This window comes from Hevea brasiliensis, chromosome 11 (assembly GCF_030052815.1).
Source record: "Hevea brasiliensis isolate MT/VB/25A 57/8 chromosome 11, ASM3005281v1, whole genome shotgun sequence".
Taxonomy (NCBI): domain Eukaryota; kingdom Viridiplantae; phylum Streptophyta; class Magnoliopsida; order Malpighiales; family Euphorbiaceae; genus Hevea; species Hevea brasiliensis.
The window spans coordinates 75,970,515-75,982,909 of NC_079503.1; the positions used below are offsets into that span (position 1 = coordinate 75,970,515).

The 12,395-nt window shown below is 30.2% G+C and overlaps 1 protein-coding gene, 1 non-coding gene and 1 pseudogene across 2 annotated transcripts; 2 read left to right on the plus strand and 1 right to left on the minus strand.

Annotated features, from left to right (window-relative positions):
- Positions 1-2,498: 2,498 nt before the first annotated feature.
- LOC110645808 (protein GRAVITROPIC IN THE LIGHT 1) lies at positions 2,499-4,549 on the plus strand. The gene is made up of 2 exons (XM_058130186.1): positions 2,499-4,177; positions 4,364-4,549. Exons 1-2 carry the CDS (start codon positions 2,772-2,774, stop codon positions 4,365-4,367), a joined length of 1,410 nt encoding a protein of 469 aa, XP_057986169.1. The 5' UTR covers positions 2,499-2,771; the 3' UTR covers positions 4,368-4,549.
- On the plus strand, positions 4,399-10,780 carry LOC110645802 (uncharacterized; annotated as a pseudogene).
- A 627-nt stretch (positions 10,781-11,407) lies between these two features.
- TRNAI-AAU (transfer RNA isoleucine (anticodon AAU)) lies at positions 11,408-11,481 on the minus strand. The gene has a single exon. It is a non-coding gene; the product is annotated as a tRNA-Ile (tRNA).
- Between the last annotated feature and the right edge of the window lie 914 nt (positions 11,482-12,395).

Genomic DNA, 12,395 nt, shown 5'->3' on the forward strand with positions numbered 1-12,395 from the left:
TTGATTTCTTCCGTATGTTCATTGACTGTGATGCTTTAGGATCACAATCCACTGTCAATGTGTCCCACCGACTTATATACTTCATTGCATTTTATTTTTATATTGCCATCAAATTATATTTTATTAAATTTATTTTTTATTTCATTAAGAATATTTATAAAAGAGGGAATATTTCATTTTATTATTCTTATAATTAATCAATAAAATAAAGAATAATTTTAATAATAATTTATTATTGACACACCACAAATCTGGCAATGGCAGAATGTCCCCCTAATTTATTGTTCGCACCAAAATTATAGAAATAAACATAGACCATAGTCGATGCATGAAGGTAGTTAATCATGTAGTCAAATATTCAAACATCACCTGTTTCAATATTGGGAATCCATTTGATTTAATTGTTGAATTTAATTGATAATTTCTATTTGATTTAATTGTTGAATTATTAATTTATTATATTACAAAAATAGATAAATAAAAATTAAATAATTTAAATTAATACAATAATATATATATCAATTATAATATTTAAAATAAAAGAATTTAATTTTCTTTAATTTAAAAAAATAAAAGAAACAGAACTCAAGTATGATTTTTGCTATAATTTACCCAAGCCAAGTAAAAAACTCAATTGAGCCAGTATGATAGTCATAAGAGCCAACATGGCAGCTCAAGGGTTAGCATTGTCAAAAGGTCACAAGAGATGACCTAGCCGAAGATCATATGGCTTGACTGAGCATCATATCATTCAGATAGAACTGAGCCAAGCATCAACTCACGTAGAAGCTACTGAGTATTCGAAGGACTAGATGCTCGCCCAGCATATTGAGCAGCACTTAACCAAACATTGATATGAAAGTAAACCTTGAAGGCGGGATTACAGACGAGAAACTCTAGATAAGAGCTGAGCATATTGAGATTCTTGCTAGTAATTTTAATCGTTATTTAATTTTTAATCTATAAATATTAAGAATAAAGCTCAAATCAGGTACACTTTCTATAATACTGAAATTTTTTATCTAAATTTTATTTTTACAAGTTCTCAAATTAATATATAACTTGAACGTTTAAGTGGTTGATAACAGATCATCGACCTTATTTTTTTTTTTTTTTGTATTATAGGCTGACTTGACGTCATGACTGATAAAAAAAACTCACGACAAAATTAGTCGTGTGATAATTTAATTAAATTTTTTTCTTGTAAATAATTAATTTTAAAGAAAGCTTAAAGATTTGGAGTGATGAATTTTTATTTATTTTTTGCTTATAATATAAATTAGACTTTTTTAGGATAATAAATAATTTAATTTATATTATATATTAAATTTTTACTAACTTTAAAAATTATATTAGGCCTACCCCAACAATTTTTCAGACTTAAAAATTTAAGCATGAATAAATTATGTAAATATAAATATTTTTGACATAATTTATAACTATTAAAAAATTTTAATTAATATATAGATGCTTATAATTTTGTGTCATTATATATTTAAAATACTTTTTATACACTCCGTATTATAATTTTGCATGTGTTATATATAATAACTTCTATTTTAAAAGGATATATTTTAATTGATCATAATATAATATGTTTTAATGTCAAAATAAAATTAATAATAAATAATTAAAAGAATAATTCAACAATGGCAATAAAACTTGAACAAGTTAAATTGTTATGGTTGATTATATTTATAAGATTCTATTATAAATTTAAGATACAAGATATTTGGTAGATCCATATATTAAATACTTCCTCTGTTTATAAAAAATAGCTATATTTGATTTTTTTATTTTGTCTATAATTATTTATCACATTCAGAAGACAAAGGCGAAGTAACCTTTTTTTTTTTAATTTTACCCTTAATATCTATAAAATATAATAAATATTTATATAATTTTCTGAAATTAATATTATCACTTCTTTATTAATTAAAATAGTTGTTTATCATATTGATATTCATTTCTTTCGATTTCCAAGAAAGTGTAATTAAGTAAATTACTAGTATTTTTTTTATAAAAATAAAATTACTCAATCATTTTCTTAATTATCGTCAAAACTTTAAATATTACTATTATTTATGGATGGAAGGAGTATAAAATTTTTTTTTCTATACTTAATTTATCATGAACTCAAAATATATATGTATCTCATGTATTTAATAGGTAGACATATCATTATAAGATTTTGAATTCACGAGATCTAGGTAAAAATTTTTCACGAGTCCAACATATTTATATCTTGAATATGTAATAAATCAATTTTAAATAAAAATTTTTATATTTATATTTATTTATAACCAAAAGGAAAAATATATAAAAAATCTCATGTTCAATTAGTAGTCTTTGTTTATTCCACCGTCTCTTTCATTAAAAAAATTAGAAAAATGAAAAAGAGTGGAAGAAAAATAAATAATATGATCTTCTTTTTCTTTTTCCCGCGCTTTAAATCTAACTTTCATAATCTATTTTATTTTATTTTAATTAATTTCTCCTCTTTGGGCTACCTCCATCCCCGGCTTCAATCTGTTAGTCAAAATTTGTGAGTGCTTTTTCTCATCGTATAACAGTCACTTTCCATCCCCCAAAATCTCTTTCTTTCTTAACCAGAATCACTGAATTTTAATTTCATTTATTATTATTTTTTTATGATCAAAACCACACTCACCATCTAAAATTTCCTCCAACGGAGACCATCAAATGCAGATCAGTCCCCAGCAACAATTTTTTATGATCAAAACCACACTCACCATCTAAAATTTCCTCCAATGGAGACCATCAAATGCAGATCAGTCCCCAGCAACAAGAGCAAGATTGCAAGAACTTTCCAAAAAGTCATAAACCTCAAGACTGCAACAAGAATTGCTTCCAATAATGGGATTGGGATTTGCATACTCACTCCACAAAGAAAGTTTCAGGATGATCCAACCACAATTTACAAATCCCATATTTCCGCCACTGACAAGCACAAGGATGATCATTCTAAAGCCAAGCGCAAGGCAGTGTTGGATGCATTACTTGCCAAGCTTTTTGCAGGCATCACTACCATCAAAGCAGCTTATGCAGAACTTCAAATGGCTCAGAATCCTTACTGTAGTGATGCTATACATGCTGCAGATCAGGCTATTGTAGAAGAGCTCAAGCTACTATCAGAACTTAAACGAAGCTTTTTCAAGAATGAACTTGATCACCTCTCACCACAGGTTACTGTTATGCTTGCAGAGATTCAGGAGCAACAGAGCTTGATGAAGACTTATGAGATCACCATCAAGAAACTGGAATCGGAAACTAAGTTTAAAGATTCAGACATTTCCTTGCTCAAGAAACAGCTTGATGAGTCCATTGCATTCAACAAGTCTCTAGAGAAAAGATTAAATGCAAGTGGGGCTTTATCGATGTTTGATAATATTCAGTTCTCGATCTTAAAGCCAACCCATTTCGTTCAATTCTTGCATTCTGCTTTGAGATCCATAAGGAGTTTTGTGAAGTTGATGGTTCGTGAAATGGAGGTTGCTGAATGGGATATTGAAGCAGCTGCAAAAGCAATCGAATCTGAATCCATTTTTCCAAAGCCAACCCATCGTTGCTTTGTGTTTGAATCATTTGTGAGCAAAACAATGTTCGAGGGTTTCAATTATCCAAATTTTATGCTCCCAAATGAATCTCCACCGCCCATGGATCACCATCACCATTACCGTCACAGTGGTGAACACTACTTCAATAAGTTCAAGAAGCTAAAATCAGTGAACCCAAGACACTACTTGAACCAAAATCCAACTTCATCCTTCGCAAGATTCACCAGGGCCAAGTATCTGAAGCTTGTACATGCAAAAATGGAGTGCTCTCTGTTTGGAAATTTGAACCTGAGGAAGCTAGTGAACTCCGGTGGATTCCCTGACACCGCTTTCTTTGCAGGTTTTATAGAGATGGCTAGGCGAGTATGGTCTTTGAACCTTCTGGCCTTCTCATTTGGTGAAGATGTTAGCATTTTTCAGGTGAGCAAGAATTCCAGATTCTCTGAGGTGTACATGGAGAGCGTAACCCAAGAATCTTTACTAGAAAGTGACGGTGTTGACGCCGATTTGCGGGTGGATTTCACGGTGGTTCCCGGGTTCAAGATCGGTAAAACTGTGATGCAGAGTCAGGTTTATCTATCGCCGGCGGTTTCTCTCCGGTGAGTTGTTTTTTTTTCCTATAATTTTTGTTTTGTATAATTTTGTAATATATAATAATATAATAATATCAAGATGAGAATGATGTGATATGTTCACGCGCTTTACGAGTTGTTGTAAACCTAAGTGCGGTTTTCAAGTCAAGTTAGTTAGCGAAGGTCTGATTTTTCACTTGAGAGGTGCGTTAGCTAGATGTGGATGCGCGTGGGTTTATATGGGTCACATGGGGAAGCACTGGCATTTGGACCCACACGTGAAAGTGGCACGGGGTGATGAGGCTGTGGGGACAGGAGCTGGTGTCTTTGTAATATGACAGACAAGGAAACGGTGTGGAAGCAACAGGTTTATCTTGAAATGCTGTGCTCATTCCCCTTTTTTTTTTTTTTTTTTTTTCCAAAGATTGGTAAAGTAAAGAGCACTAATCTTGCATGCAAAATAATGACGTTATTTATTAGAAAATTTTAATATTAAATATTTTTTTTATTAAAATCTTATAAATTAAAAGCTATTTTAATACTATTAAATTAAAAATTACAAATTTATATCTCAATTTCAACGTATTTAAAATTATCATTTCGCTGTAGCCGCTGCTGCAAGGTTACGAGTCTTCGCTCTCACTTTTTTTTGGTTAATATTTAACATTTAAATTTTATAAAAATATTAATATTTGACATCTGCAATATAAAGTCAGAATGCATGCAAATGCAAATTAAAAAAAAATTAGATAATTATGCTTTCATAAAGTTTAGGTAAAGATATTAAGTGATTTTTCAACACCCATAAGTCTAAGAGTAGGGCTTGGCTTCCAAGCAAGTATGAAATTGATTGTGAAGATGGAAGAGAATCCAAGATTGATTTTGATGAACAAAAAGACGCATATATTTGACAAATGTGTGGGCAAGGGGGTGTGAGGAAGTGTGATGAGTTGAATGTCGTATGCATTGTAATTTGGGTTACAGCTTTAAAGAATCTGGCAAAAATGGTAACGTAACGTCTGGTAAGTGTCACCAATAGTCTGTTTCTATAGTACCACACAAATAGGGCCAAATAATCAACCTTTACAGCCATAGAATTCAATATACTTTCTAGCAAGGTGGGTTCAGTAGTCTTAGGCCTTATTTGGAGATAGACTCACGAGAGTAGCCTGCAACTGCATGCTGCACCAACTTTTTTAACTTTTAGCCAGCCTAAATCGGCTTCGGTCTAATTCTAATTCCACCTCTCCTTAGGCATTAAATCGTCGATTTCGGCCAGGAATCAGCTCGAACTAAATTGGTGGCCAAGCCTACAAATCGGTTATTGTTAATCAGCTTTATTAAATCATATTTATGATTTTATTTTTAAAAAAAGTTGAAAATGAGTAGTTGAGGGATAATTCCATATATAATATTGTACTTCAGTTTATGATTAATGGTCAAATTTTTAATGGAGGAAGAGGGTAGGTGAGTGCAAATTTCAATTGCCTAATTTAGTGAAACAAGAGTTTATGAAGAGAGAACAATCAAGCACATGGGAGGAGATGGTGGATGAGATTGGGAATTGAACATTAATGGGACAACCTTCAGCAATAATCAATAAATATGAACAGTGGGATGTCATAAAATAAATATATATACAAGAATAAGAAATAAGATTTTTCTTATCTAGAATTATTCTATTGTAAATTTAAAATATAAGATGTACAGTGAGACTTATCTGTTAAATATATAAATCTCATATATTTATATCATGAATTTATGATGAATCAGATTCAGACAAAAATTTCTTTTAAAAATAAATAAATATTAATGGGTATTTCATATAGCCATGAATTATTATGTAAGAACTACTAAGTGTAGTAGTCTGGTAGTTAATTTGATAAGATGACTTTATTTCACTTCGATTCAACTCTTCACATCAGTATGATGACTAATTATTGTTTTCACTTAGAAGTGCAATGGGAGGAGGTTGCAGGTTGTTCAATAATTTTTCTCATTGAGTGCCGCCTCTAGTTCGGTGGTAGATCCCTTCCTATGAATGAAGTCAGGTTAAATCGATGACGTTAATTAATGATTCTAAGTTTTAAGTTTAATGGAGTTATGGCCTTGATATTTAGAGAGTCCTTATTTTTTATAATAAAAAAAAAGAATTATTATGCAATAAGCTAAACTTTGATGTGCCTTGGTATTTTCAACCGGCTTTCAGTTTATGGCAGACAGGCTATCAGTTTTGTTTCTACTCGGCCCAGGGCCCCATTGCTCCCTCCCATTCCCAGCTACTCTTCTTGGTTTATCAATTCATGATTCTTAAGCATTATTCAAGTTTGAATATTTGAATGATAGTTTTAGTTATTGATATATATTCTATTTTATGATTTTATTTATAAAAAAATTAATTAAAACTTTTGACTTTAATGTAATTATGGTTATTTTTTAAATATAAATGTTGGTAAACAGTTTAGTGATAATTAAGTATGTACTTTATAGTGCCAAATAGATCTGATTCTTGGTTCGATTTAAATTGGATTGAAATGATTAATTCAAAGTTGAGGAAAAGAATTAATTAGAATCGGACCAAAGTGAATATATCTTGATAGAGAGCATATTTCATGTTTTTCACATAGTTTTAGTTACTTGCAATGAATATCAATACACAATCTTGTATAAAATGATAGACACTTTGATTTTGCATATTGAAAAATACTTGAAGTGTTGTCATCATAAAAACAAAAAGGAGAGATTATTAATTAGCCCCATAACTTAAAGGAGTATATGATTTGATAATAGTAAAATTTGAGATAAATTAAGACTCTAGTCGGGAATAATTTTTAAAGTAATTTTTAAAGTAATATTTAGACTTTATTTATTTCATGAAAAATAACTTATATATGAAAAATATTTTTTTCAAGAAAATATTTTTCATGAAAATATTTTCTGTTATTTGTTTTTAATGTTAAATTAATGATATATATTTATTTCATGTATGTATTAGTGTGTTTACATTTTAATAAGATTATGAAAGTTCAGAAAACATAAAATAATTTTCTCTTTTGAAAATGGAAGTCATTTTCCTTAAAAATGACTTAGTTTTCTCTTTGATCAGGAAAATATTTTTCATAGACCAATTTTTCTGAGTGCCTTAAACACCAAAAAATGTAAAAAATATTTTTCAGGAAAATATTTTACGTGAAACAAATGGAGTCTTAGTGTATATCTCTTTTATTTATAATGTTTGATGGCATAATTTTTGCATTAGTATTTATAATAATGTTTAGATGTTAAAGGAGTGGTACATGAGAAATTATCAATATTTTTAAAGGTTGAAGGAACATTTTGATTATAATCATAAGGTGATACCATTATTATTAAACACTTTTATTTTAAATTATTATATAAATAACTAACAACTAACGGTTAACGTCTAAGAGCTAATAACTAATAAAATAACTGATAGCTAGTAAAACAACTGATAGTTAGTAAAATAGTTAATAGCTACTGAAATAATTAATTTTGCAGCATGCCTTTTCATTTACGAAAATTTTTATAAAAAGGTTTCACCATGAGATGAAAGATGACTTTTAGATTCCATGATTGTCTTCAATGAAAGAAAAATTACTGAGAAATTTAGCATAGACAAGATCATGGAGGAATTCTACTCAATAAAAGAGAAAAAAAAAAAAAAAAAAATTGAAAATATATATTGAGATAAATATATAATTTATTATATTATTTGTTTTGGCCCCCAAGAAATTTATCTAATGGTATGTGAAAAATTATATCAAGAAGATTATTTATAGTTTTTAAGCAATGGATCAAATGAGATTACCCATGAACCTTGGATTATTCGATGACTAAGAAAGGCATCATCGGTGAATCTGCAGAAAAATACAAACTCTATTATTTAGTTAATTTTACGGGGAAAACAGTGGATCACTAGATACTATCATCAACAGCACAAACAAGAAACAGATAATGGCCTACTGCAAAACCAAAAGGGATATTCATGATATATATTCAATGCAAATTTAAATTATTAATTCATTCTAATAATAATCTTTTCCTCTTTGTACCTTTAACTCTTTACAACCACAGAGACTCTATCTATAGCTTGACATGAAGGATAAAATTCCTGTAGATTTGGCCATCCGACTTATCGGAAAGTGGAAATAGACATATGCATGGATACCGATATTCGGTGGCTTTGCTGCAGTTGCAGTGGCGTTTTCAACTCGTGCCAACAGTCTTCCTGCACCGGTCTGTGTTCCTCTGCATGACTATAATATAATGGAATGAAACTTTCAGTGAAATGTTCAATTGATCAGTAATCACATTCTGCTAAATACGCACTTTGTTCGTTAGTTTTTTATACATTTGGCTCATGGGGCTCGAATTCAAGCCTTACGGCAGCCCTTAGACAACTTCAGTACCACTGAACTCTGTTCATTTACTTGCTGGAATTTATGTACAACCTCTAAACTTCAAGTTCTCGCTCTCTATTTGAACTTGCAGTTCTCGACGCCGACAGGATCAGGAGCACTGACCCTTTTGAAGGCCTTAATAATGGCTTGCCTAATATATGTACCTGGTGCAGCATTTGCAGGCAACCGCGTTGTTAATGATTTAATTTCTGATGTATGGAAATGAATTTTAGTTGATTTCTCCAACTCAAATAAAATTAACTAGTATTATTATTATTATTATTATTATTATTATTATTTTGGGTTAAAAATGCAACTCACAAATGATCAAATACTATGTATTCGTATTTGAATAAGTACTAAAATTGCGTTTAACATTGCAGTTTCTCAAAGAAAATCAACCAGATGAAGGTTTCCTGATGTGGAGTATGGTAGTTGTTCTTGTCACAGCAGGTACTCAACCATTATTAATCTTATTAGTCATGCTCTTAATTTTGGATTAAGAATGAAAAAAAGAAAAAAAAAGTTGTTTATATTTTACAATGAAAGTCCAGTTTCAAAGAGATGCAGAGAAGTGATATTATTCATATATTTTCCTTTTCCCTTTTCCAATTTTGATTAACCTCTGATCTGGGCAGCAATCTGGCTTGCACTTGCAACATATTTGGAGCTGCCAGTCTCATCTCAGCAGTCTATACATGGTGCTTTGTTAGGTACTATTCTTGTCACTGAAGGTTTTGGCTACATTCCCATGTGGAACAAGGTAACAGAACATATATTTATCTGTCAAAATAAGATCAAACACATAAAAAAAAAAAAAAAAAAAAAAAAAATCAGTCAGTTAATTCTTATTCTGGTGTGATAGTTTATTGCAGAATGAAAACCACAATTTTAATGGTGGTTGACTGCTCTGGATATCATTGGAATGGACTGTTGCTCCACTAATAGCCTGCTTATGTGCATGCCTCTCCTTCACTCTCTTGAAGGCTTTTCTACTTGGTCATGAAAATGCAGAGAAAAGGATTCTCATTTTCCTTCCTCTTGTCTATGGAATATCTGCAGGATTGCTTTGCCTTTTGGTCATGTTTCAGGTTATTTCTCATCTATTTTCATACTCTCTTTCTCTCTCAATTTGTTATTCTTCACTTAGCTTCTTCCATCTCTGTCTTACAGAAAATAGGAAACGCTTTATCTGTCAATATACAGGTTGCTATATTTGCTGTTGCAGTAGCTGTATCCACTGGTGTACTGTTGTCTTTGGTAAATTCATGGTGTTTCCTGCGAGATGGAGTCTCTTTCTTTCTTCTTTTCTGCATTTCTGAGAGTAAATTTTGGCTTCACTAATAGGTTATCAATATCATTCCTCTGGGAACGAAACTTTTCAATGCAATCCCAACTTTTGAGTCTGGAAAACAAAATGCATCATCCATAAGTCACCAGAGCAAAGAAAATCAGGACAAAAGAAGTGTCACAAAAGAAGATGTTGAAGATGTATTGAAAGATTTTACGCAGATGAGAGTCCTTGAAACAGTCAATGAAGAGGAGGAGAGAAGCTGGGCTTCGCCAGATATAATCCAAGACTCTGAGCAGACACGATCAGTTTCTGAATTTACCACCGCAACAAATCAATCAACAGCATTTAAGAAGTTGCTTGCGTCTACACCAAATAGGTTGGTTCAAACAAGTAACTTTCAGAGAATTGAAGAGACATCACTACTTGCAGATGCCTATAGGTGTATCACAGAACTTGCAAAACCCATCATATTTCCAGTAAGTCTGCTTCATAGCTATTTTCTGGCACATAGTTTAGACTCAATTTACAGTTTAAGAGTCATTCTTTGGAAGATTACTATACAACAAATTGTATACATTTGTTGATTGTCACAATGAAACAGGCCTTAGAGTATGACAGACAAACGCTCATTCGACATGCTTTAGCTGAAAAATACGATGAGATGGAACACTTCCTCAGTTTCAAGAACACTTCCTCAGTTTCCCGCACATTATTGCTTTGTCTATTTTCGCGTATCCTTACTCTTCCATCCCAAAAAAAAATGGAATTTTTACTCTCGTTTGCTCCCCAAGTGATCAAATCTACTGATATGCAGTCTCATCCAATCTGCTATTGAGGTAGCAGCTGTTGTGAGTCCATGTGGAGCAATTCTTGATGTTTTTGAACACAGAACTAAATATTCAGGAAATCAGAAAGATGTGGCAAGTTAAGTTTAGCAGAATATATAATTTCTATACACATTCCATTCAAATGCTGGAACTTGGAATCTGCAACTTTTTCTTCATTAGTTTCTATCAAACACTGACCTTGCATATGATCCTATGATCAGGAGCATTCTATACATGTGAATTGGTGGTCTAGGGGCATTGGTGGATTTGTTGCTGCAATGAGATTTTTCCTATGTGGATGGCGTCCGGCTCAAAGCCAGGTGGGAAGCTAACCTGCTTGAGTAACTCAAGAGGAATGGTGTCTCAGCCATCCTCAGTGGCAACAATGATCATAGTCATTAAATTGAATCTTCCAGTTTCAAGTATGCATGCTTTTGTTGGCTCTTTATTGGCAGTTGGAATAGCAAATGATCTTCTCCTGCTGAAGGTCCTATGCGGATGGGTACTAACCATAATATTTTGCTGTGGGGGTTGAATATGTGATCTTCTCTGCTGCCATACACTCACCAGCCTATGTAGTGCCCTGACCTTGCAATTTTGCATCATTATTATATTAACAGAGAATTTGATTTTGTAAAATAATAGCATCAATATAGTTTCTATTTTTTCTTTATTTGGGTGCTTGATAAAACAATCAAATACAAAAAAATTAAAATGGCCCATGCAGGTCTCGAACCTGCGACCTTCGCGTTATTAGCACGACGCTCTAACCAACTGAGCTAATAGGCCATTCATTTGAGTATCAATTTCTCTTTTTAAATATAATAGTCAAAATTTAAAAATCATATTATATAAGGAGTTGAAGTTAAAAAAACTATAATAAAATAATATTTTTTAAAATTAATTTGTATATGATGAAAATATTTTTATTAAAAATAATAACTAAAAAAATATTTTATTTATTACAATTATATCTAAAAAGTTAAATTAAATTAAATTTAAATTTATTATTTATTTATTACTATTTGACTTTAAAAAATAATTTAAAATATATTTTAAAATAAATTATGCTCTTAATAATTATTTAACAAAATAACAAGTATTAATGATATTTTAATAAACTATTAATAAATCTATGCACTTATATATATTAAGTCTAATGTAAAGAGAAAATGAGAGTGACACTCTTGTTATTTAATAGTATATTTTGCTATTTTTATAAATTTTATAAATTTTCTTTTATTTTTTTTTATTTTAATTGGATCAATTGAGATTTTTTTATTTTAAATTTGTATTTATATATAATTAACTATTATATTGAAAATATAGCTATCTTAATTATTATATTCATTGTATATGACTTTTTCTATATTTTGTAATCTTAATATTTAAAATTTTATCCAATTTTATAATATTTTGAATTTTTCCCTTATTTTTCTTATATTTTTTTAATTTTAATTGGATCATTTGAATTCTTTTCAAATTTAAAAATAGCATTCACATATAATTAATTATGTTATGACATTGGAAATATTAATTTTTTTAATTATTATATTTATTTTATATAACTATTTTTTTTATTTTGTGATTTTTAATATTTAAAATTATATCCAATTTTACACTTATATAAAAATGACTCTACTAAATGGCTTTGGTAAAAAATTAAAAATTCTTAAAACATAAGAGAGTTAATATTAAATATT

Excerpts from the sequence above, each read along its gene's own strand:
- LOC110645808 (XM_058130186.1), top strand. The coding sequence starts at position 2,772 with ATGGAGACCATCAAATGCAGATCAGTCCCCAGCAACAAGAGCAAGATT.